Source organism: Cuculus canorus, chromosome 2 (assembly GCF_017976375.1).
Source record: "Cuculus canorus isolate bCucCan1 chromosome 2, bCucCan1.pri, whole genome shotgun sequence".
Classification (NCBI taxonomy): domain Eukaryota; kingdom Metazoa; phylum Chordata; class Aves; order Cuculiformes; family Cuculidae; genus Cuculus; species Cuculus canorus.
Window position 1 is genome coordinate 126,929,640 of NC_071402.1, and position 25,877 is coordinate 126,955,516.

The window sequence follows — 25,877 nt, forward strand, 5'->3', positions numbered from 1 at the left end:
TATTCAAACAAGACTGGAAGCTGTTTTCACACAATTTAAATGTACGTGATCAGATGTTTGTTCTGCAAGATCTGTTTGCAAATGTTTGCGAGCTGAAAATAAGATAAACGGAGCAATTAGGACTGGAATAGAGAAATCCCTGGACAAAATGGAAAATACTCTCAAATCAGCATGCAGAGGTTCATTCTAAACCACAGACACTGTTATATATACCGGAATATTCACTTAGAAAAAATTATTTGTATTATTTTAGTACAATAATACTGTGATAGCATCGCATTGCTAAGTAAAGAATTCCTGTAACTTTCCCATAAGCAAAAGAGCACACAGAGCTCTCCTCTTTAGAATTCTTGGTTTTTTTGGTTTGGTTTTTTTTTTTTATTGGAGAAAAAAATAACGAAAGCCTCGGACGTTACTGGCTACAATGTTTTACCTCGAGCCCTAAAACTTCCGATGCAACCGTGTGATTTATTTGTTTCCTTTCCCATCCGCACCGCCCGCCGCCGCTCTCCCGGTCACCGGGAGCGCAGGTATTTCTGGGATGAAAACTTCCAAATGGGAGCCGAGTACACCCTGCGGAGCCCGGTCCTCGCCCCGGCGGCCGCGGGAAGCCGAGAGCAGCCCCGGTGTCGGTGCGGGGGAGCGGAGCATCGCCGCCGCCCGGGACGCGGAGCGGGGGGAGCGGAGCGTCGCCGCGCGGGGGGGAGCGGAGCATCACCTCCTCCTGGGATGCGGAGCATCACAGGGGGTGCTGAGCATCGCCTCCTCCCGGGATCCCGTAACCGGAGCCACCGGTGCCCCCCACGCCGCGGCCCCGCGCGGAGCCGGACCCCGCTCTCCGTTCCCCGCCGCTCCTTTGTTCGCCGCCCGGGCCCCCCGGAACGGGCACCTCTGCGTCGTAGCAGCCACTTACCGCCTTACAAAGCCCCGTCCCGCCGGGAGGGAGCGGGGCCGCCTCTCCCGGTCCCCGCCCCGCCGCCCCCGCCGGTTTCGCGCCACGCGCCGCAGGGGCCGGTGCGGCAGCCAATGGGCGGCGGCGGGAGGTGCGCGGCGCAGCCAATGGGAGCGGCCGCCGCGCCACGCCCCGCGCCGCTTTACTACGAGCCCCTATGGCCGCCCGCGGCTCGGGGCGTGCGGCGGCCCCGTCACCCCGGGGGAGGCGGCGGCGGCGGCGGGACCGGCGCTGTCGTCCCGTCCCGTCCCATCGCGGGCTCCGCGCCCGCGGTGCCACTGAGCCGCGCCTTCCCCCCCCCCCCCCCACCGCACACCTCGCCACCGCACCGGGACCGGTGGCCCCCCGCGCCTCCGCCCCACGCGGGAGCCTCCCGGGGGCGGCGGTAACGGAAAAAAAAAGGAAATCCCACCCAAGCCCACCCAATAAAAAAAAAGGGCATAGAACGGCTGGGGCTGCGGGCGGTCCAAGGCGCCTCACCGGAGCTCCTGGAACGCGGGGTGCGGGGGATGCTGCGGGGCTGGGGGCGTCTCAGCCCCGAGGTGGGAAGAAGCACATGGTTGAGTTTTGATTCTAAATGGCAGACTGTCGTAAAAGCCCTCGGCTAATTAAAGGCGGGCTTGGCTCCCTTGTGTAGAGTATTTCTGTAAGTATTTTAACTTCTCGGGTTCTGCGGGAGATAAACACAAACATTTGAAACATAAATAATTAAAAATGTTGATAACGCCTTTTTCTTACAGGGGTGGCTCGAAAAAAAACCACGCGTTGGCTGCGAGAATGCTCCGATGTGTGCTCATGCGTTTGGTTTGTGACTGCCAAAATAAATTACGTCTCAAATTGTAAAACTACGTTCTCAATAACGCTAAGATTTGGGAGTGCCCGATTGATCTGACCCGTGTTCATCTCTACGGGGAAGTGGAGCTTTGTCAGGCAACATGAGCAAGTTTGTTGTTGTTGATTTGCCTTTCTTTTGGCATTCAGGATTTGGATTTACTCTAGAAACCAGTAACTAACCCACACGTCTTGACAAACAAAGCTATACATTATTTAGCTTTACAGAAAATATTCCAGCTTATTAGCAAGATTTTTTTCAGATTATCAAAAAAAAAGGGATTGCTAATAAGCAAGGTTGTGTGTTCCCCCCCCCCCACAATCATCTGATTACAAAGAGGTTTACAATGTTTTTGGAAAACTGATGTGTGTTGTTATCATGAACTCTTATTCTTCATTTCTTAAAAAAAAATAATCTTCCAGCAAAACAGATTACCAAACTAGAATATGAAATGAAATACATGCACCCAGTTCAGCAGTTTTAAGAGGAAATACCAGACAACGCTATAGACCAACCACATAGAAATAAGCACACGCAACTGCCTTATAGATTCAGTACAAATCAAATTTATAAAAAATGCAATTAATCTGCAAGAACAGTGACTAATTCCTTTCATAAGTTTGACTAAGAATTGAGTAGTTTGGAGGGGGCTGTTGTTTAGTTTAGGCAATTGTTTATTTTAGCCAGGCTACACAGGCGGATGGGGTTAGGAAATACAGATTCATTTAGGAAAAATGCCACATTCAGCATCAAAAAGTCATAAACAGGTTAATACTGTAGGGAAAAAAAAAAATATTTCCTCCTATCCCCAAGACGCTTATTTGCTAATTTTCTACAAAATGGAAGTTATGATTAAATTCTGATGAGTGGGACACAAAAAAACCCGCTTTCCTCAATCACAAGCTGACAATTAAAAGTTCATAAAAATGACACTGGGATTAAACAATGGGCTGAAATGACAAATATTAGCTGCTCGCTAAGCCAGGCGCTTGGACGCACACAACAAAAGGGCCGCGTTTCCCACTTACTGCCACATCCCCCCAGCCCCTGCCCGGTCCCCAGCGCTCCGGGGCTCCAGCCCGCATGGCAGGACGTGTCTCCTCGCCCCATGCTCCCACCAGGGAACCCTCCAGCAGCTTTGCTCTCCCTCCCAGCCCCACAGCCCGGCCGCAGCCCCGGGAACAAAAGCCTGTCCCCCCCTCTCCCGGCCGCCGGGGAGGTTTAAATCGCCCCTCGGTGATGCTCTGCGTGGTTCCAGTTAGGCACAAAACTGGGAAGCGTTCCTGTTTACTAGGGATTTCCAAGCGTACTACAGGACATGTGGAAATCCATTCACAGCTCTCTAATAAAAGTATTTTAGCCGTTTTCCATGGATGTACCTATTAAAACGTACCGCAAGGAGCCTACCACGGAATAAATGAAACCTTAGTCTAAAGTGCGTCGAATTATTAAACAAAACCTCCTAGATCGCTATATTAAACACAGTGCTGGCTTTCATTTCCGTATCCTTTCTTCATCTTCAGGCAACATTTTGTTTGCACTGGAAAGGCTCCACACCCCCCGAACCCCTCCCCCACAAGCCCACCATTGTATCCGTACGAATGTGGAGAATTATGAATGGTTCCTTCAAGCGGGCCGGGGAGCGGGGGTGGGGGGAGGGGGGTGGGGGTCGCCGAATCCCTTTGTGTGCCGTTCCCAGTCGAGGGCAACGCTGCCTTCCCCCCGCGCCGTCCACCATTACCCAGCTGGAATGAGAGCGCGGCCCCCAGGACTCTCTTCCTTCTCCATCATCCCCCAACTCTCCTCTACCCCTTTGTCTTTTATTATTATTATTATTTCTTTCCCCCACCACCACCTCCCCTTTTTATCTTCCTTTCCGTAGGGCTCAGCGCAAGGGGCACTGCGAGTGATGCAGAACCATTACCATATGGGGCTCCTCCGAGGCTACAGAGACCCCCGCAGCCCCCCCGCACGCAGCCGCGGGTCCCCGCTCTCCCCCCCTCTCCTTTTTTTCCCCTCCTCCTCCTCCTCCTCCTCCCCCACCGACCCCCGGTGCCGGAGAGCGGGATCGCCCAGGCACGACCCCAGTGCATAATCCGCACAGGCTGGCACGGCGGGGGCGGAGCGGAGCGGGGCGGGCATTGCGGTGCCTTGTCCCCTCCCTCGCTCGGGGGGAGGTGCCCTCCCGGCCGTTTTTGGGCGGTGGGGAGCGCCCAGCGGACTCCCCCGGCGGAAGGGCAGAGGCGGCGCAGACCCGAGCGCAACCGGCGCCCACCCAGCTCCGGTTTCCCCTTCCCCCGCCCTCTCGAAACTTGTCCTGTCCTGCCCAGCCTCCCCCCATCCCTCCTCCCCGTCCTTCACCCCGGCCCTCCTCCTCCTCCTCTGTGAGCGTGTGCGCGCCCCATCCACTCGCTAATTGAAGAGCTGGGATTCCTCACGTGAGAAGTTGATTTGTAGTTTGAACACGTGGCTCATTCAAAAAGCCGGAATATTCAAGTAATTTTTTTTTTTCTCTCTCTCCCTCCTTCCTTCCCTCCCCCTTCCCCTTCTCTGGGTCTTTTTTTTTTTTTTTTTTTTTTTTCATATTGAGAGGCGGCGCCTGCACGCACGTAGTGTGACATTTTCATAGTCCGCCTGCTGCTGCCACAGGGGCTTGGGGGCAAGACAAAAAAAAAAAGTACTTTTCTTTCCCCCCCTCCCCTCCTCCTCTCCCTCTCAGCCCGCCATCCGCGGCGCTGGGTGTTTCCCTGTGCCCGGGCAGCACTTCGGGCTCCCGTTTGGCCACGCTCTTTTTTTTTTTTACCCCTTGAGAGAGAGAGAGAGAGGGAGGGACACAAGCTGCAGATCTGATTTTTTTTTTTTTTTTCTCCCTGTCCTCTCTCTCTCTCTCTCTCTCTCTCTCCTTCCTCCCTCCATCGCATTTTGTTTTATTTCCCCCTTCCTCCCCACCTCCTCTCGCAAGACGAGGGTTGCAGCCCGCCGTGCGCGCCTCCCCGAGCCGCCAGGAAGATGAACAAGCTTTACATCGGCAACCTCGGCGAGAACGTCAGCCCCCTCGACCTGGAAAGTCTCTTTAAGGACTCCAAGATCCCCTTCTCGGGCCAGTTCCTGGTGAAGACGGGGTACGCCTTCGTGGATTGCCCCGACGAGAGCTGGGCCATGAAGGCCATCGAGGCACTTTCAGGTGAGCAGCCCCTTTTCCCACTCCCCGCAGCTCCCGCACGCCGCGCTCCCCTCCGCGCCCGCGGAGCCGCTGCAGCGGGGTTGGGCCGAGCCCCTGGGGGGGGACCTTTGGGAAGGATGGGGAGGGTCCCTACCCCCCCTCTTTCCCCCAGGTGAGATGCAAACTGTTGTTTTTCCAGCGCTGGGCTTGCGCGGCCGAGGCCCCCGGGGTGCGGGGCTGAGGGGGTGTGGGAGCTTGGGCGCCCCGACCCGCTGTTCCCGTGGTTTTTTTTCCGCCCCCCTCGTACCCTGCCGGGGCCCCGATGCGCGGGGGGGGGGGGGGGCGAGGGGGCGGCTCAGCTCCCGCGCTGGGCGCAGCCGCTCCCGCAGGGGCCGCCTCTGCCCGCGAAGGGGATGGGGGCGAGCCGCCCATTGCCCTCAGTTTGGGATGATGGGGAAGGGGGGGGAGCTCTGCCAGCCGCCAGCGTGGGGTGATGGGGGGAAGCCCATTGCTCCTCGATCGGGGTGATGAGGGGGAGCCCTGCCTACCCCCCCCCGCGCTGCCCCGCTATTTATTTCGGTTTCTCTTCGCTGCTCTCACGCACCCATCACCGCCTCCAGCAGCGCGCCGGCTCCTGGCCCTGACATCCTGTTTTTGTGTGCTTTAAAAAAAATAATAAAAAAATTATGCTTTTTTTTTTTTTTTGGTTTTGGTTTTTGTTCTTGTTGGGTTTTGGTTTTTTTTTTTTTTCCCCCTCTTCTCCGCGGGAAGCGGCTTTGCGGAGCTCCGGGAGCGGCTGCCGCGGGAGGGCTGGGCTCGGGCGCTGCGCGGTGCTTCGCTTCGCCTCCTTCCCGCCGGCTTTTGCGCAGGAAAACCTCCCCGAACCGGCGGAGACCCCTTCTGTCCCTGCCCCGAGGCCGGGCCGAGCCCCGCTCCCGCCGTTCGCTCGGGCCCCGCTCCTGTCCCCGCTCCGCCGATGAATGAGGATAACGTGTTGCGCTCCCTTTTCCTGCTTTCCACTCTGGCAAAACCCAATCCGGGAGACGAGGACGACTCGCTCAGATATTTCTCTTTATCCTTGCAGGTAAAGTGGAGCTGCACGGGAAACTCATAGAAGTGGAGCATTCGGTCCCTAAAAGACAAAGGTAATTAATTTTTATTCCCCCCCCCACCCCTCCCGCCTTCAGTTACTCAGTGAGAAGCAATTTGAAAAATGCTTAGGTTTGTGTTTCTTCTCTCCTGTAGATAAATGAACCGCTTTCTTAAACCCATAGTCGTGCACTCTGTGCTGTCCTAGAGGTTTTCTAGCATCACCCCATGTATTTCTAATGTAAGGTCTTGGCCAGGCAACAGTGATAGTATTAATTCCTTAAAAAAGAAAAGCTCCTTTCTGTGGGAGAAGCAAGTTATTTTGGTGTGATGGCGAACGATTGTGAAGATTTCAAAATTTAAAGTTCCACGAGAAGAGTTAAAATCCGGGGTGTTAGCAGGAAATGAGACATGGTGTTGTGAACTGTGTAATGGGCAAACACACCAGCTTTGCTCCAGCAACAAAAAGCATCTTGTAAATATGCTGTTATCTGTATTTTTTTCATCCTGCCATGTTGGAATCTGCAGCATTTTATAGGCACGTAGTAGAAGTCTCATCTGTATTTGAGAGGATTTTTCATCAGAATTTCGAGCTGCTCTGTGGAAGCAGCAGGAGAATGACTCCTCAATAAGGGCAGGATTTATGCATCCTTAATTTCTAAACGTATGTTTAATTTCTGCAAGATTGTAATTTGGGCTCGGTGTAAAGAAGCAATATTTGCAAGAAAGCAGGGTAGTATTTTTATGCTGCCTATAGCAATTCAGCCTGCTCCTTTCACAAATATTTAGACTATAGAAAACCTGGCGTGCACTAGAGAGTAAAAGCAAAATAGATCAAACTTTCCACGTGCTTGTTCCTGTACTCCATTATTCAATCTGGGAAGTATGTCTGTCTGTTTAACTTTGTTAAAAGGGACTTCTACTATTTCAGAGTTATTTTTAAAAGTACAGTTTTTCTGAAAATGTGAATTAGCTCTTCTGGTGGGCATTGTATCTTGGTATTTTGAGAATCAGAAGTTTAATCTCTAGTGTTACAGGGAAGCTTCACTTGAGAAAGTATGGAGGGTTTTTTTCTCTAGTTAAAGGGGGGGAAACCCCTCTTTGGATGAATTTGAAGCATGCTAATCTTTATGGTTGTATTTATGTGATAGTTTTCATTGGAAAATAATGTGTTGCATTTGCTCTTTCTCATTTAATATGCAAGGTATATGGCTGGGATTTATAGTAGCCTATTTCATCTCTTATGTATATAAAAACACTGTTGTAGATGAAATATATTTTTAGATTTAAGGAGAAAATTCCATGGGAAAGATAAGAATTGATAATTTCCTAGTAGTCTCTGTAATAAATAAATAGATTATCACATTTATTAATCTTAAACTTGCACAAGTAGATTTTAGGTATGCTGTTGAAAACAAATTCATTTCACTCATGTAAAAGTAATTGTAAAATCACTGGTGCCTCCCCCCTTTTTTTTAATTGTTATTTAATGTGTTTAAAAGTATTTTCCTGCTCTTTCAGCTGTCAGCTGAAATGGTGTAAAAATCCATTCCTCACATTGGGTAGAGCGTCTTCCTATTTGTCTGTGAATTAGCAACTATCAGAAACATGTATCTGTCTGTAACTTGTTGAAAAGAATTCTGCACTGAACTTAAGCACTTTCCTAGGCATGCGTTGCCTACAGATAGGCATGGTATTGACAAGGATTGCAAATGTAATTGCATCAGCATTACCCCTATTGCTTCTCCCAAAGCCCTTATTTGTTAAAATACTGTTTCATCATGGAGTATCATGTTGGAATGTATCAGATAGAGTTCAAATTTCTACTGCTGTTTTAACAGAAAATCAAATTGCATTTCTTATAACTGCACTTCCTTCCCCTTTGTTTCCGCTCCCCCTCTCCCAAAATCAAATATAGAAAGCCACTTAAAATTAATTCAGTGGCTTCCATATGTAAAAGTGACTCTCTTGTTAGTTTTACAGACAACTAACAATTTTCTCCTTTCTTGGGGGGGGTCAAAAATGGAGATTTTTTTGTCTCTCTAAATATTGCTTACTGGACATGTATTTAGAAGAGTTAGATACGTATAAATACACTGTTTTCAAATGTTGAGTGTTTTGGCGAAACTGGTTATTAAGGTGCTTTTAGAGCAACTTAGTTGAAGTCTTTGTATCTTTTTCCATGAGGGGAAGGTGTCAGATGCAGTTGGTGTGGGGGGGTGTCCCTCTCCAGGCTCACCCACTGTGTTTGGAGGCTGCGAGACTGGGGAGGGTGTTTCAGAGAGCCCTCTGAGCTCCAGTCTGAGGGAGATGGTTAGAGTAGGGATGCCAGTTGGGGGAGGAAAAGAAAAGTGGATGTGTCAAGTCTGTCTTTCAGCGTGAGTGTGCGATTAATAGTTTGGTCAAATGATTACTTCATAAGAGCAAAAGTTGTGTTGGAGTGCACTGAAATTGTTCAATACATTGTATTGACCTCTGCTGCTGTTGAGGCCGCTCCATGGAGAGTCCTAGCGCCCCTCCTTACAAACTCCTTAAATATGATTTTTATTTTTAGCAGAGTGTCTATGCTACCACAAAGGTAGCTTGTGGGTGTCATTTTCTCCAGAGGTGCATGGGAGGAAAGGGTAAGGGTTTGGTAATCCATATCCTCATTGAATAAAGGAAGGTCAAGAGGTGGTGTCAGCCAGGGTTGCCATAAATTGACCTGAATCCAGAAGATGGTGGACTGTTCCTGGCTTGTTATTCAGGGTGAAATTCTTGGGCCCAGTAGTCACTGCGTTCCAACCCTTTCTGGATCTCCAGATTTGAAATGGGCACACCCAGATTTGCAAAATTACCTTCCTACCTGCTGTGGAAGGAAGGCGAGAGCCTGTGTGTGGCTTTTTTCCCTCCCCTCCCCCCCAGAAGCATTTGAAAACAGACAAGGGGATACGCTGTGGTTGAAAGAAGGGGCCTGGTCAAGGTTTCCTTGATGGAAGGGTGGAGAATTATTTTGGGGGAGGTGCAAAGTGTTTAATAAGCTCAGAGTAGATTCCTGACTTACTATTGAAATCTCAAGGGAATGCCAAAGGAATGCAGCATTGCTGCATTCAGACCCCTCAGTGTGGAGGAAGACTATTGCAATATTTAAAGGTTGAGGTCACTTAATGCAAAACTTGGAGAAGGCATTGTAATAATTTTGTCTGCTAGTCACGCTCTGCAAGGGAATGCAGGGCACTGTTAGTCACGATTGTTACTTAGATGGGTTTTCTTCTCACAATGCAGCAATGCGGGAGGAGGATGATGGCAGCCCATAGCCTACGTGCATCCATGCCCATGAAACTTGTGGCGCAAGGCTTTGGGTACTACCTCGCTGCAATCCAAGAGCAGCTGGTATCTCGCAAGGCGATGTACGTTGCAATCTGATTATTCAAATGGCCCTGATGTCACCGTGCGTGATGAGGGGGGAGGGCAGGCGCTAACTCTGGGCACCTGGGATGTGGCTGGTGCAGCCTCCTGGCTCTGGTTTCTAAGACCAGGTGGGCTTCCCACCCTGTCCTGATCTACCATGCCCGCTCTTGGGGCCTCCAGGTGCCTAAAATGCTCACAACACCTCAATTGTCCTAATGATGAGGCATTTTTCCAATTAGGAGATTAATGTTTGTCTTCTCCCACACCTCGAGAGGGCTTTTTGTTGAGAAAATAAACTCGCCGTGTCTCTTCTGATGGGGTTTGTTTCAGGGAGGAGCTGGAGAAGAGTGTAGCGAAGGCACACCTTGTAGGTAATGTTGCCTCCTAACATGCTGTGCTTCACCTCTAATGCTAAAGCATCTGAAGGCTGATTTGAGGAAAACAGGGCCCATATCCCTCATGCAACCACCTCTATCCTGGGGATGAATGTTCCACTGTTGGAATGGTGCGGGATTGTATTGTCAATTTCCAGTATAATGAGAGTTTGTATCTTTGGTGTGGAAAGCTGTTGGAAACAGCTTCAGAAGGCTGAAGTATGTATGTTGGCTACAATGGTCACAGTTATTAACAGAAATAATTAATGGCATTGATTTTTAGTTTTGCTTCTGAAAATATCAAGCAGGGAGTAACATGCCGAATGTAAGAGAACACGGTAGAAAATGTCATTTATTAGCCATATTCATACTCTTTTCTGTGGAAAGAGGTGGATGACCCTGCCTGAGTCCAAACTAGAATGCTTTTGCGAGTCAAGAGCCAAAACTTTGCATAGTGACTTCGGGTTTTTATTCTCTATTTCCACATTTATTTTGCAAATGTGAACACAAGTTTTTTTTTTTTTCCTAAAAAAAATCTTTGAAGTTTTACAGTTAGTGGAAACAAACCTGAAGAGTTGTGGCAATTCCTATGTAGACAATGAGTCATTATGGCAGGAACAGACAATTCTTCACTAATTGTGTTAATTATTACAATGTTCAAGTTTACTATTTCTAACTTTTCATACTGTTTGATTATTTAAAAAAAAAAAAAAACAACCCAAACCCAAGCCCTTCTTGTTGCAGCTTTTAAAAATAAGCTGGTGTATTTGAAACACAGCCATAAATGCACATCCAAAAAGCTTGGTCCTAGTCTGTTTTTGCTACCTTCCTTTACAGGTGCTCTGAGAAAATACTTGTAGTGGACCTTAAATTGTGCATAGATAATAGTGAATTTTGAAGGCATGGAATAAAAAATAACTTTTTGGAAGTGTAATTCAGTAGTAGTAAAATATAATCAGGAAATGTTTTAATTTTTTTTATTTCTCCCTTTTTTCCCCCCTTAAGCATGGGGTAACAGCATTTTCCAATTTTTGAGACCTTGGAGGTGGTATTTTTGTAAAATGGAGCTGTGTTCATTTCCGTTGCTCTTTTAACTGCAGAGCATGGGACTCTGCAGTGCTGGAGTCCTTTTATGGCTTCTGGCTAGCTACTGAGTGGACTTGAAATGCTTAGTTTTGACCTGAAAAATTCTTAACTGGCCTGGGATTTACCTGCCTGGCAGAAAATGTGAGGCTTCCCATAATGGCCATGAGAGGGGGGGGGGGACCCAAGTGGATTTAGAAAATACCTAATACTTAACCACAAACAGGGATAGCACTTCAAGGGACCTTACAGAAAAGATTCTTTGCTCTTTAAATGTGCTTCTCTCCTTAATGTTGTCTTGACTTTTTTAGTGTTTTATCCTCCTGGGGTTTTGGTGGCAAATGCACAGTGCCATGGAGCATGGTTAAAGACACTTTTCTGGTGATTTCATCCTCATACAAGTCCAGTGAGACAAGCACAGAGCAATGTTGATGCGAGTTTTTTTTTTCCTTGTAACTTAAGAGTCAAATTTATTATTGGAATTCAATTATTCAGAATCAGTAAGTAGATGGAGAATATGTGCAAGAATTAAATGCTGTGAAATCTAAGGAGGATAGTTTTTCATGTTTGATAAAGGGATAGAAATAGGTCAAAAAGTTTGAATAGGATTGATGCGTTTAGCAGTATTGAGGTGCTTTATGTTGTTCCAGAGTGCTTCAATATGATTCTCTTTAATGTGTGTTCTCTTATTTTGTTTTCATAAGCAAAATGTTTATCTGAATGTCAGTCCATTCTTAATCTCAAATGATGCAGAATATAGAATTATATGTTATGTGCTAATTACTGTTGAAAGCTAAAATAAAACCATAACTTGTCACATTTCTAGGCGAAATAAGGGAATTGTTACTAAAAATACTTGTGCTTTATCTTATAGTCTGAGGTTTCCATCCTCTTTCCTTTCTTTTTATTTTTCTTTTTTTTGGGTATGTCAAGCATATACACTCGTGTGCCTTCCTGTCCTACATCTTTGCCGTATAAGTCTTACACTTGCTGTCCAAATAAAGAAAATATGTGCCATCCAAAATCTCCCTGTCTCCAGGTTTGGGTTGCGGAGCATTGATCAGGAAGCCTAGTGCTTACTGGTGCTACCCTGCCCCTCTGGGCACGTTCATCCATGTGGGCACCTCAGTGGCAGTTGATCTTTTTCATCACCTGGAAAAAGTAATTGGTAAAAAGCTCCTCTGTGTTTGGGTATATCTCAGGTAGTTAACAAAGAATATATTATTGTATTCTCTCTGGGTTTTGCCTTTTTCCAGATCTGCAGTACTCGTTTAGGAACATGTATGGAAAGATGCATACATTTAATCAAGGAGAAAATCTTGGTGTTTCTAGTTGGATACTTAGCAAATAAAGTAGGTTACTAGGTTCAGTTTAAGGGTAAATGTTATAACACAATAAAAGAAGGGCCAAAAAAGGTGGTGGTTTCAATTTTTTTTTCCTGCAAGTGCATTGAGATTATGAAACGGGAAGCGATATTAAGTTATAATATTAGTTGTTACTTTTGCTGAAGTGTATTATCATGGCAGTTGGCACAAGAGAAACCTGTAGTATAAAAGCTGCCCCTGTGCAATGTAACCTTAGCAGCGATGTGCCTCTCCCTTATTGCCTGCCTCTTCATGGTGCGGTAGAATCAGCATCAACTAAAACTGCCCTTTTGAAAATCTGGGTGGAAAACTGTCTCTAATGGGTAAAATGAGCCATTCTGTATTTGTAATTCGGTTAAAATTTGGCTAAGAGCACAGATAACAATGAATCAAAGAGGGGTGTGACCCTTCCTGCGTATGGGACTAAGCATTGAAATGAAACTGTCTTGAAATGAAAGGCCTTCAGCTGGGAAGGGCCTTACTCCATTTTAATTTTTTTGGTATCTTGGCCATTTTCTGACTGTAATAATAACGCAGAGAAGTATTTCGAAGAGAATGTGTGTGTGTAAGAGCCTGTGTGCGTATATATACACACATGCATTTTGAAAGATTATATTACCATCGAATAATTTGCAGTTTAAGAAGAGGCCAGCTAAAAATATCTGGAAAACTTATAAAAATAGTAAGGTTGTATTTTTTTTGCTAGTACCAGTACACTTGAACACAACTGGAGCTGAATGCTCACTTTTGAAAGATTAACTTTCATGCTCAGCTGAACTTTAGGAACGCTATTTTAAAATAAGTAGTCTACACCATGTGTCTAATACATTTTTCTGCTTTGTGAAAATAGCAGTGTTTTATTGTTTTGGTAAATTGATTTTATTTTTAAATGTTGAATGTACAGGACCTGTAGGTTTTCCCTCAAAAATGGAACTCACTTCACCTTAATGGAGCCTTAAATATTGTCGTGTAGAAATCAAAATTGGGAACGCTGTGTGAACAAAAATTTTCTTTTTTGTTGAAAAAATATGTTGCTACTTGGGTTCACAGTTACTTTTTAAGGAAACTTCGTGTTAAATAGTGGTTAGAGATGAAGTAAAAATCTTATTGCATTTAGATTTGGTATTATCTGTTAAATATCCAGCACGTATGGATCAAGGCAAGTCCCTAATTTTCTAAGAATAAGCAGGACTAGCTATGAGAAGGAGGGGGGAAAAAAGCAACTCAGACCCTCGAGTGAGTTGTACCACGTGGTTGCTTCACACAGTTTTCATCCTGGGGCCTGATCCTGCATGCCCTCTACCCCTTCTTCCCTGCCCTTGGAGAAAGTCCTCAGTGTGCTGCGGGGAGGCTCTTGGGAAACAGTGTTTGCAAAACTGCCCTAGCTTTGACACAGGAAAACACACGTACCGTCTGAAAAAGGCAAAAGATACAAGATTGTTCTTTAATTTTTTAGAAAAAAACCAATAGTTTTCAGACAGTTACAGAACGGATCATCCAGAGATTAAATTTCAGTGATAGAGTGGATTATTTGGTTTATACATGTAGGGGAGATTCTCTGCGTGATGGTGACTTCCTGGTTATAGTGGAAGAATGGTTCAATTTTTCCTCCTACACCTACAGCAAAAATCTCAAAACAGCGTTTCTTTAGGACAGTACTTGAAAAACATAATCCGTAGGATGTTTGAAGAATTTAAGTAATAGTTTAAGACAATAGACTACACATAACGTAAACCATGTCTTGCCTTTTCCTGATGTGAATTAAAGTTCTGGTAAAGGTGCTTTACATGATTTACATGATTTTCCAATCAAAGATTTATGGCAACCTTAAGCAGGTAATGGTTATAAGAAAAAAAAAGTTTATTTGTGTGTATATTGGAATATTGTTACTAATTTTGAAATAATTTTTCTGATGAGTTGGCAGCCTACACAGCTTCTCCTTGCCATCGTGGTGTTGGTCCGTTACAGATGTGTTCTGCTGTGCTTTACAGAGCACACAGGATTTTCTTATCGAGGGAAATGGATCCCTGAATGAAGTACATCTTTCTTTGTGGAAAACCAGCACTCTGGTGTGCAGAGGGAGCTATTCATCAGGGCCAAGTGAGAGGGGTTCAATGCTAAGTGTCTTTTAGGGGTATTGATCACAGCAGGTGCTGGTGCTGATCCACAGCAAGAGTTCATCTATAGCGAGCTTTGCATTAATAGAAGTTTGGTTATTTAAGTATGTTAATAGCTGGTGGTGGGCAGTAGTGTGACTTGGTGACAGAGAGCTAAAACCTGCCATTGCTAATTTCGAGATGCTCGTTTTGACCCTAACAGAAATGCTGAATATATCAATATTTGATTGTTACCTGGTTATGTGAATTTTGCACCTGCACAGAAATTTATAGTGTACATTTTTAAGAAATGTACATTTAAAACTGTCTACAAATTCTGATTCTCTTTCAATTTCAAGTACATACTAGGCGATGGTAAGCACGCAGCTTAACACGTGGTTTTAACACATAGGTTCAGTAACATTTAGTGGAAGAGCTGGAGGATCCTAGGGTACGGCATAGGTATTTATGTTGATTCTATTAATCTGTAAAAAATAGGTGAGAAATGGACAGCTCTTAAATCAGAGCAGATATTTTTTTTTAAATCCTGTGTACTCATCATTGAATTTCTTCTCTGTATTTAATGTTGGCATAATTCTTCTTATACTCCTAATACCAGTTCATTTGAAGGCACATCAGAATGCCTATTCTGTTAACATTTTTCTTAAATATTTGCCCCCTCCAAAAAAAAAAAAACCCTCAGCACCCAAACACCCCATGTTAAGTTACGACAGTCCAAAAGTAGGTGGCCTTTCATTAATTTATGAAATACTAAGTTTGTTTCACAGTGATGGTCTGAGTCCTAATCCAAATGTTCTATTAAATAATTTGTTTTGCGTTGTTGTTTATTTTGTTTGCATTAACAATGTGTTTACTTTTAGAGTGAGCTACATGCCTCTATTTAGAAGTTTTCATTTTTTATGTTATTCAATTGGTAGGGAATTTTTACAAGTGATGTGATTTCAGTCCCATCTATCCTGGCTGCTCTCTTAAACAAGAAGTGACAGTTTACATGTAAAGATCCCCTAAATTCTGCATTTTAAATAGAGAGCTGTAAACTTATTTTACTTCAGGTAGGAGTTGTGGAGTACACACCCTTTGTTCAACTGGGCTTGATGACAGTTGTTCAATTAAATTCAAATAATGAGCGAAATTATCTTTTAAGGTATGTAGCATGTGCTTAATCCACAAAGCTGGAGCTACCCATAGCTCCTTGAAAGTAATCTTGGGAAAAGATTTGGAAGATTTATTATTATAATTTGTCGAGCCCTTCAAGATTTTAGATTGAGTTAAAGATTGCTTTACCTTTGTGTTTGACTGGCTTCAGTAAAATCACAAAATTGCATTTGCTTGCTGTGGTTGGCTTTTGCCTGCCTTTATGGCAAATAAGCTCATGTATTATCCTACATTTATTTCTGGCCTCTTTGCACACGTCACCTGGTCCCTGCAGTTCACTTACTATGACTGTTAACTGGTTTTGCATACGTTGGATTAGGTTCAGCATCTTAACATGAAAATGCTACTTCTGAATGCATAAACAGCAGTACAGACCCAGCACTGCACGTGTGGTTACGTCAGTCTCCTGCTGTATAGCAGTGCTGTGTTTTGTACTGCAGCTCTTCAAAATGGCTTTTCAAATGAAAGTTCACGCTATCTCAACTTCTGAGCTAGAGAGTGTTGGTGGAAATCACTTGTGGTGCTGTGTTTCAGAAAGCCGCATTTTGATGTAGCTCATGTCACTGGATGTGTAATTTTGGGTGGCACCTTTAGAGAAAAAAAAAAAAGAAAAGGGAGAAAAGAAGAGGGGAGGAAATAAAAAGGAAAGGCAAAAAAAAAGTCTCTTCAAAACTTAGTCGTTTTTCACCACGATGGAGCCCTGCAAGATCCCAAGGAAGAAAGGGCATTTTACCAGTGATAGATTTCAGGAGGTGGTTGTGGTGCATGTCTTACCCTACAAGACTTGGGCTACACAAGGAGAACTTTGCCTGGTTCAGCGGGGCTGAGCAGCAGGTGTCCCGACCTGTTTCTTTTCCCTCTAACATTGAGCTCTATGAACTTTCCTTGCACTCTGTGGATAACGTGCATGTGGTTACAAATTATTAAAGCATGTCTTTGAGGTTTGGGGGAGGAGAGGGAGGAGGAGGGAGTGATCGCTTTGTTTTGAGGCTGTTGGTAGCTTCAGTTCTGGTTGTTAATGGTAGTTGCCTCTTACTGTGTAGTCCAGTACTAGGCACAAAGCTGGCACCAGCGTAGTCTGAAATGAGCTGGATTTTGGGGAGGTGATGCTGAGGGAGATATGGGAAGACAGTATTCTTAGCAGAAAATGATCAGCAACTCCTGAAGAAGGATGATTTCTTCCTGTGGTTGAATAGTTAACTTATAACATCATAGTCTTCCTTATGCTGCTGATTCTTTTTGGGAGTGGGAGTGATGATGGTGGTAATTTAATGTTTTTAAGTTTCTCCTGCTCTTTTTCTTTAAAATGTTCTTAAATCCTCAGTTGTTGGGCGTATCTATACGCAGATGGAACGGTTGAATTTCAAAGCTTTGAAAGGCGTATTTAAACCTTGCTAAGCTATACTCTCCAGAAAAGCGACTTGACCTCATAGTGGGGGCAGGTACTGCCTAATTTAGGTATCTCTTGTAACGAATCAGTACTGTAGGATTGTAAAAAAGATGATTGTAATTACTGTCTTGGTGTGATAATAGGTTTGCACATCTATATACAAACTAAATTAGAAGTAATTAACTGCTAAATAATTTATTAATCTTGGTCAAAATTATCATCATCATTCATATGAACTTTGTTCCTAATCTTAATTTAAATATGTAGCAAAATGCTATGCGTTAGAAAACTACAAGTTACTAAATGAAAATAACTGTGATGTTAATGATGATTAACTTGAAAATTATACTTATGGATTAACTAGTTAGCTGTAGCACTACATACGCCTTTTTTCTGCTTTGAAACAAACTGATCCAAATTTACGATTTTGTTCAGGTTAATACAAAGTGAACCAAAACAGTATAAATGTTAACCTATGCCAGGAGTGCAATTTTTGGTGCAGAAATATAAACTATGTTTTGTTCTCTGATCATAACAGTATATTTAAAATCTACAGTGACGGTGGAATAGTCACCACTCACTGTGATCTTCATCCTCAAAAAATGCACTATATTCTGTTTTATGTTAGGAAGGAAATGAAAAATAAGGGCATTATTTAAAAGGTGATGGTGGCTGTGCTATAATTGCTTTATATGCCACTTAAAGTCATGCCAGTTTTTTTATAGTATTATGAAAGCAGGGGGAAATTATTAAATATTAACTGTAAAGGTTACTAGAGAAATTGGACTTACACTTCTAATTTACAAGTGATTTTTTTGACATGCTTTTGAAAGAAATATTATAACTGTAATGTTGGAAAATTCAAAATTTGTGAACAACTGAATTTTAGTTTTTTCCTTTTCCAGTTGAAGAGAACAAAATTATATTTTGTGGCTTTCATCAAGGCCTGGTATGAAAGCTCAGGAACTGCTTTCATATAGTATATTATGTAAACCTGTGTTGGCTAATCAAAGCTGCTCTAACAATCACAGAAGCTTGTTTTGGTAATTCTTAAAACTGAAGTTTAGTGAAAGATATAACAATATTTCTATTAAGGAAATATAAAAAATTGTGAGAGACTTTTTACACACAAGCTGTGATGCTTTAACTGTGCCAGCACAAAATATTTACTGTCAATATAGATTTGCTACTGTAGGTATACTCACCCTGACCAAAATTATTTCCCTGTTAAAAAAAGTAGAAAATAAGCTTTGTAGGAGTTGAAAAACTTTGCATGGCTCTCATTACTTTACAAATCTAACTTCTTAAAACATGTTAATCAAAATTACATTTTTTTCAGCATTCTATCTTTAGATCAAAACTTAATGTAGAAAACACTGTGCATGTGCACAAACTGTGCCTGTTTAGCTCTACATACCAACTGAATCATGGTGCATTCCACACTTTGAGGGTATAACATTTTTTGAGGGGCGGGTACACAGTTATTCTAAATAAGAAGTAACTTTTTGCCCTAATTGCATCTATGAAAACTTTACTTGGTGCTGTTCTGTCCACACATTTTTTGTGATTGAACAGGATTTTATTTTTGAGGGAGAGTTCTTCAGAGAAAATTACTTAAAAGATATGACAATGTCTGAAAATCATAATCCTACCTAATTTGTTTCTCTTTGCAAGTAATTTGTGTAAAAACCAAAAAAAGCAATGGCGCTTTTAAAAAGTTTTGCATGTGGTGACATTCAGCATAAAAACAACAAAGTCAGATGACAGAGTGGTCACTTTTATGATTTTCGGGTTTTGAAAGGATAAGAGAAAGGAAAGAAAAACACTTTGCAATGGTAGCACAAACCCCACATGTTCCAGCACTCCTCAGGTAGAGGTGTTATATCTCATCTGCTTTAGGTTACTTAATCAGTTTAAGGCTATGTGGAATTGCCATTAGTAGGGGCCAGCACTTGAGCAGTATTTCTTCTTGTCGGTATTGGATTAGTTCAACCAAATGTACTAGTGAAATAATTATTAGAGCATCAAAGTGAGAATCAGCATTTTGTGTGGTGTCGTACTTATTCTGTGCATCAGTTTACACTTTAAAGGTTTCTGTTCTTTTAAACTTTTCACTTGTGTGAATAGAATTCATTGTGCTGAATCCTTTGAGATGCAAGAATTTATGTTAAACAAATATAATAGGAAATGTATGGTAAATTTGACATTTTTTTTCTATTGTGAAACTGGTGAAGTATTAATTCTACTTAATCTATTTCTGTTAGTGTGGTTTGGAAAATTTAAAAGAAGCTATCTGTCTTCTTAGGGCTTTTAAAACAGTTCTTGATATGTTTTGAGATTGAGGGGTGGAAAGCAGTAATGAGGAAATAGATTCTTATTTATTTATTTTACCCCTCCTTAGCCATGTGAGCAAGCAAACTGCTGGTCTCTTTTAGGCTTTGCTGGGACATCAGATGGTGAGCATTGTATCTCTAAAATGCTAAGTTATAGCAGTATAAAGCTGTCCTCTTGCAAAGTTGAGTAATGTACATATTTATGAAAAAAAAGTAAAAAAGGAAGTTTCAACCAGAATGGAAGCAGAGGAAAAGCCATGCACATGTACCCCCACACACGCACTGCATTCTTTAAGAGTGGCTTTAAATACTGGAAAGAGCCTGAAACTTGTGGTTGTACATTTGAAAGTGTTTATTTACTCTGTGCTCTTGTTAACTTTGCTTTTAGTTTATTTTTTTTTTAGCACTACGATTTTATTCGTGTTCTTGGAGATTATATCGACAGTTGCCTAAGTGAAGTAGTTTGCCCTTGTTGATTTTCTTTTATACTAAAGAAGAGAATTAAAAATGCTAGCAAGCTCATTAGCTGAAGTTTATATATATACTTCGAATCAGACTAAGCAAGGTTTTTCATTTATTGCAGTTACAGCATGTAAGCTTTCTGCAATTCGGTGAGCTTTCAGCAGCATGACTGTTTCAGTGTATTTCCATCTCCCAGATCCTGCAGGAATCTTCATTTACTGAGAAGATTTTAGGAATTGGACATTAATTTGTATGATTTTTTTGTAAAGTAGCCTGAGAGGCAGCAGGCAGGCTTTTCTTTGAGTCTGTGTGGGGTGAAACAGCCGGGTAGCAGAGGAATGTGGCTGGGATGGGTCCCTGAACTACCCTAACACGTCGCTCAGTTTAAGCTCTAAAGTACTGTGCTCTAAATCAGATATTTAATAGTAAAAAAGTAGCAAATAAGAGGCTCCGTGGTCTCTGAGCCTGTTTGGCAGAGGTCTTGCAATTGCGCACTGTGTGTAGGTGACCATTCTTGCTACTTCAAGATTTATTTTGCTTCTCCTCTATCCCCTAAGCCAGAACTGAATTTGACCAGTTAATGTGGAGCACACAATGAACTTAAACTGAGTATGAAAAACCTTAGTTTCACTTGAGCATGGCCTGAAAGAGATGGAAATGGGTTAGGTTCCCCGTCTATAGCTTTGGCATAAGGAATATGGAAAGCATTTCTGATGTTCTCTGCAAATACTGGGTCGTGGCTGACCAAGTTGGTCCTCGGCAGCATGGTGGCTACTGGGCTTATCTATGAACACCATTAATTTAATTTAGATATTTCAATCTGCAAAGGCTGAATCACTGAACTATTTTTAGGACAAGAGCTAATCTGGTGCCATACCTCCTGTACAAAAAAAGTTGTCGAAACTTTTACATACTATGGGATATCTATGTCACTTATTTCCATTGGGCTTCTAACTGACGCGCAAGCTCTGTGGAGTAAGTGATGATAGAAGGAAAGACACACAAAAGAAGTCCTTTTGCTACCCCTGTCTCCTCAGCCCCTAACTTGGCCGTGCATCACAGGGACATCATACGCAAGTTTCAGTCTAGAGGTGCTTCTTCCAGCTGACGTGAAACTTCACGGTTAGTCTGTAATGGAAATATTGCCTGCTTCAACTAGAAGCCCCTGTGGGCACTAGGAAAACAGGTGAGGGGAGGAAGAAGCCTTTAGCTATTTTGGTGGTTGAAGGAAAGGGAGGGTGGGGAAAAGAAAGGAAAAAGACAAGCCTTGTGTCCTGTCATCAGGGGATTTCTGGTTCATACCGGTTAGGATTTTAAATAGACAATTTTTTTTTCATGGTTAGAAGCACTTTTGCATTAAAAGATGTTATTTTCAGCCCTTCATATACCTCCTCAGTGTTTTTACTGTTATCCACATCCCAATTAATTGCAAGTTAGTGGTGGGATAGGAGAATAAATGGCAAGTGACCATAGCTGTAAAATATTTGGTCAACAAAATCGGCTCAGTAGTACAATTATTTGAGAAATACAGACCCTTCCTCTGAGGAGGAGGAGAGAAAGAGAAACTGTAGCTTAAAAAAACCCCAAACACCCAAAAAAACTACCCAGAAAAAAGCTAACACTGCCTACCTCCCAACGAACGAGAAGGGGGAGGGGAAAAAAAAAAAAGCCAGACAAGAAAACCCCTTTCAGGTTTTCCAAAGGACTTGGGGATGGACTGGAAGGGAAAGGCCTGAAATGTCAGAAACCACAAGGGTAGATGATACTCCATTTCCTTAATGGATACTGGAACTTGGAATTAAATTTCAACCAGTGTTTAATTCTTTAGTTTAAGAAAAATAAAAATCTTAACCTTCTCTCATTGACAATACCTGGAAGTCATAAGGGTATTCTTTTAAAAAGAAATCAGAAATCCAGCATTAATGTGATAATGACAGAATCTTTAGAATTTTCTTCTAAAAACATCTTTATGTCCCACTCATGGGAATTTACAAATAATGAATATAAGCTTTCAGTCTAATTAGTGATGTGAAGAACTGTTGAACTGAAATCCTGAAGGAAATGGTAGTATGTGAAATCCTACAATCCGGCTAATCTACATAAACCTAAGAACTACAGTCAGGCTTACATTGGTTGATTTACCTGTTTTGTATGATATAGCTCGGATGTGCCAATATAAATCTTCTGGTTGTTCTTCTTGAGCTATCAGATCCTGCCCACAAATATCCAGTTTCTTTTGAAGTGTTTGAGTTTATGCTGCAATGAGAGCATAGCGCTGTGCCCGGTCATTTGGCTGGTTGGTGGCTTTAGAAAACGGAGTTGCATGGTGCACTGGCCCCATGGACAGCTTTCTCATCGTTTGTCCTGGTGGGAAGTAGTAAGTAAATCTGATGTTTCGCACGTAGGGAATTTGATCGTCAGCACAGATGGATATGTGAGGTAATCCAAGAGCCAGATTTTCATCTTAAATACTGAAATAATACACCTTTCTGAAGCATCTACTTTGGTAGGTTGTATGAGCAGCATGAAAGGGGAGAAGTGTGGTTAGGACCCCACCATTACATTTTGCATGAGCTTTGAGGAAAAAATTCTTTTTGTCTAAATTTTATGGGAAACCCTTATTTTGAGTGGTAGCACAGAGTGCTTTTAGATCCAGGTCTGGGATTAAACAATAAGGCAACACAAAGAGAAGTATTGCTGCAGTTTGCCTGTGGCTTATCCAAACTTTATCTGCTTCAGTTGCTGAGTTAGGTTTGAAATTGGAGCAATAACATTTTCTCTTCAAGTATCCTGCTGTCCAGATCAGTGTGTGAAAAGTAAAAAGTAGTGATATCTGTTTAAAAGCCAATATTTGAAAACATTCTCCTTCCTTTCTTCTGCAGGTAAGGTATCAAGGTGAACTTTCTGCTTCACAAGCTAATGGCTTGATTTTATAAAATACAGTAACTTTGTCACCACTGTGCCTTGAAATTATACTAGAGTACACTAGAAATTAACTACCTTTGAATGCAAGTGATGTAAAAACCTCTGTCGCTTTACTGAATCTGAGTGAGTTTTGAACAGGAACGCGGTATCCCTTTTTTAGGCAGGCAGAGTGACTCTTTGCCTCTGTGTTTATCAGAACTACTTGTTAGGAATAAACAGATTGAGATATAGAACTGTATGTATAGGCAGATATGATTTTATATATATGAAAAGAGATGACTTAGAATGCACATTCAATATGCATTATTTGGATGGGTTTACTAGTAGTTGTTAGGTACTTGCAGGTATCAACAACTTCAAAAGACTGGAAAGATTGTTTAAACCCATGGAGTTTGTGTGAAGCCAGGAGGCAGGCAGAGACAGCTGCATCTCTTATGGGATGTGCTACTCCAGCTGCTTAATGTGCACGATTGCCTACCTGTGTTATGGAAAGAAAGATAAGGAGAACCCCCCCTCCTTCACCGTATAACTAAAAGCTACTTCCGCCAACCACACTAACGTGAATTGAGAGCTAAGGATTTTTCATTTTGTCCTGTAAACCTGCTTGCTGTTTTCTCCCCCCACTAGAATAGCAATAAAAACACTGATTCACTCTGTTGTGATCAAGCATCAGCTACTTGAAGCAACCTGAGGGGGAGAAACTAATAAAGTCTGTGGGTGGGGGTAACTATTTTGTTTTGAGTTTTTCTTGCCTGTTTTTATTTTGCTAGCTGCAGAGTACACAATAAGACACCTCTTGTTACCCCATAAATTTAGCTGATTATTGAATTCAGCAGTTTTCTGTTTGGCTGTAGGAGTCAGTAACTTTGTTTCTATGGTTGTTCATGTCAGAATTTTTTATATGGAAGTTATTTCTTACTCTAAGGCATTGCCCATAGCCTATAGAGGGTTTTTTGTTGTGAGTCTTAAATATTTATTTCTTCACCAGTTGACTGTTAATTTTATGTTGTCCATGAAGTGAGGTTGAGAAATGATGGTCTTTGTGCCGCTTTTTGGAGCTCAGGGGAAAAAAAGGTGGTTTCGCCGAGTGAGTCTGAGTTTTCAGGGGCATCACATATAGCTGTCAGAGCTGGGGGACCACAAACTTGAAGGCAACACTGGGAAGTAATGGTACTCAGTGCAGATGGGTACTGGCATACCCTCTCTGCATCTCTGCTGTTGGTGTGAGGTGCCAAAACCTTTTCCAGGTAACCTGCCTAGAACAGATGAAATGAATAAGTGTTTGCTCTTTGCACGTTCCTGAGAGTGGAAGATGGAGATCCATTTACTTTCTATCCATAGGTATTGAGTTCAAACAATTGAACCGACTAGCATTGTTGATGTTCACTTGATCTCCTTTCAAAGATGTTTAATTCTTTCCGTAGACTGCTCTTTAAAAAGAGTATATTTGGTCTGTGCAGGCTTAAGACACCAGCGTTGTATGTCGTTCATATGGCTGCTGAAATCAAGTATTACTTGGCATTATTGCAGAGAAATGGGAATTAAGGAGCAGGAGGCAGTAGGTCTCTGGAGCGGAGGAAGGATGGTGAGAAGGATTTGGTAAAAGTGTGAGTATGAGGAGAGTGTAAAAGTACAGTCACTTTGATACTTGTGTGTATGCTTCCCTCTGAAACTGTCAAATTTTCTAACACCTGTATGAGATACACCATGAAATATGAAAAAATAAATCAGAACTGTGAGGAAAAGCATGATGTTTTATTGTTCCTTGCTTTATAATTTTCTATTTTCTGGTTTTGTTTCTTTTTTTTTTAATAATCATTGTCTCTTAAGGGGAGATGTGGATCTTATGTGATTTGCCTTTGCTAAATGTCCCATAAAGCATACAGTGAGATAGTACTGGTGAATGAGAGCATATAGTGATATTTTATTTAACATAGGGATGCAAAAATGGACAATTTTCAGCTCAAGAGGGGTTTGATAGGTTGAAGGAAAAATAGGGATGGCAAAGAGAAGGGAAGAGTATATATAAAAGAAAGAAATTGTGGTTTTTCTTCTTGCCTCTTCCCACCACCTTTCCCTTAGGACATGTTTAGAATCGTAGAATCACTAGGTTGGAAAGGACCCACTGGATCATTGAGTCCAACCGTTTGTAACAATCCCTAAATCATGCCCCTCAGCACCTCATCCACTGGTCCTTTAAACACCTCCAGGGAAGGTGACTCAACCACCTCCCTGGGCAGCCCCTGCCAGTGCCCAGTGACTCTTTCCATGAAATTTTTTTTCCTGATGTTTAGTATTGTTTCACAAATGTAGAGAGTTCTTGTGGGACATGAGCACTGGGTGTTCCTGCGTATGTGTCCTCTGTATTTATGTATGAGAGATTACTCCTTCAGAGAACACCAAGATGGCTTTTAGTAAATTGTCCATCTGTCCGTTGTCTCTGTGCACAAATGTGCTGCTTGTGAAGGAGCACAGTGATGGCTTTTCATTTTACCTGTTTTTGGTGAGGCAGAGAAGTTCATGCCCCCTCCCTTGCCAAGGCTCTGAGTCTCAACATTCCCAGAATAAATATGTTGATGTATGGTCACCAGCAGTGGCTTGAAGTTATTGAATCCTGTTACCTGCACAATTCCTGAAAAGAATTAATGTGTGCAATTCCTCTTGAGAAAAGGAAATTATTTGCCAATAATTGCTTATGGACTAATCTTACACAGAAACTAGAGAAGTCATTTTTCTTTAAGCAATACCAAGTGTTTTGGGTGTCTTTCAAAAAGAGAAACAAGTAGGAATATTGTTCACATGCTGTGAACTATAGGTAGCTTTCAAATAGCTTCACACGCAGCACAAACATAATTTGCTCAACTTTTTCACTTGACATCTATTTGCAGTGTCTCTTTAGAATGGAAGAAACTAATTAGGAAATCTGCTTAAACTGGAAAAAGTGCATATACAAGGCTTACATGAGTCACATTGTGATGTGCTGGCAATGTTTTGCTAAGGATTTATTAAGACTGAGTGAGCTATATGTTAAGTGAAACTATTGTCATAAAATACCTTCATGGAATTTGGAACTCTGTTTCTTGTCTTGCGCACTTGGTATGACTGCAAGTAGTCATAAAGTAACAAAACTTAAGATTATTCCAAGGCAAAATAAAAAAAAGCCCTCCGGGGTTTTATGCTGCCTGAGATGTAGTAGCTACAGGAGCTTTACGTGTCCTCTTTGCTGAAGAAAATAGGGTTATGAGGGA

General features: G+C 42.6%; 1 protein-coding gene across 2 annotated transcripts in view; it reads left to right on the forward strand.

The window, feature by feature from the left end:
• The first annotated feature begins 4,129 nt into the window (after window positions 1-4,129).
• IGF2BP3 (insulin like growth factor 2 mRNA binding protein 3) overlaps window positions 4,130-25,877 on the forward strand; it is a 111,242-nt gene continuing 89,494 nt past the window's right edge. Inside the window, exons 1-3 of one of the 2 annotated variants that reach the window (XM_009570854.2) lie at window positions 4,130-4,280; window positions 4,747-4,968; window positions 6,032-6,092. In XM_009570854.2, the coding sequence (XP_009569149.1) occupies window positions 4,794-4,968; window positions 6,032-6,092 (236 nt within the window). In that variant the 5' untranslated portion in view covers window positions 4,130-4,280; window positions 4,747-4,793. Of the gene's footprint in view, window positions 4,281-4,674; window positions 4,969-6,031; window positions 6,093-25,877 lie in introns of those variants that run through there. The other variant, XM_009570853.2, reaches the window with a different exon arrangement.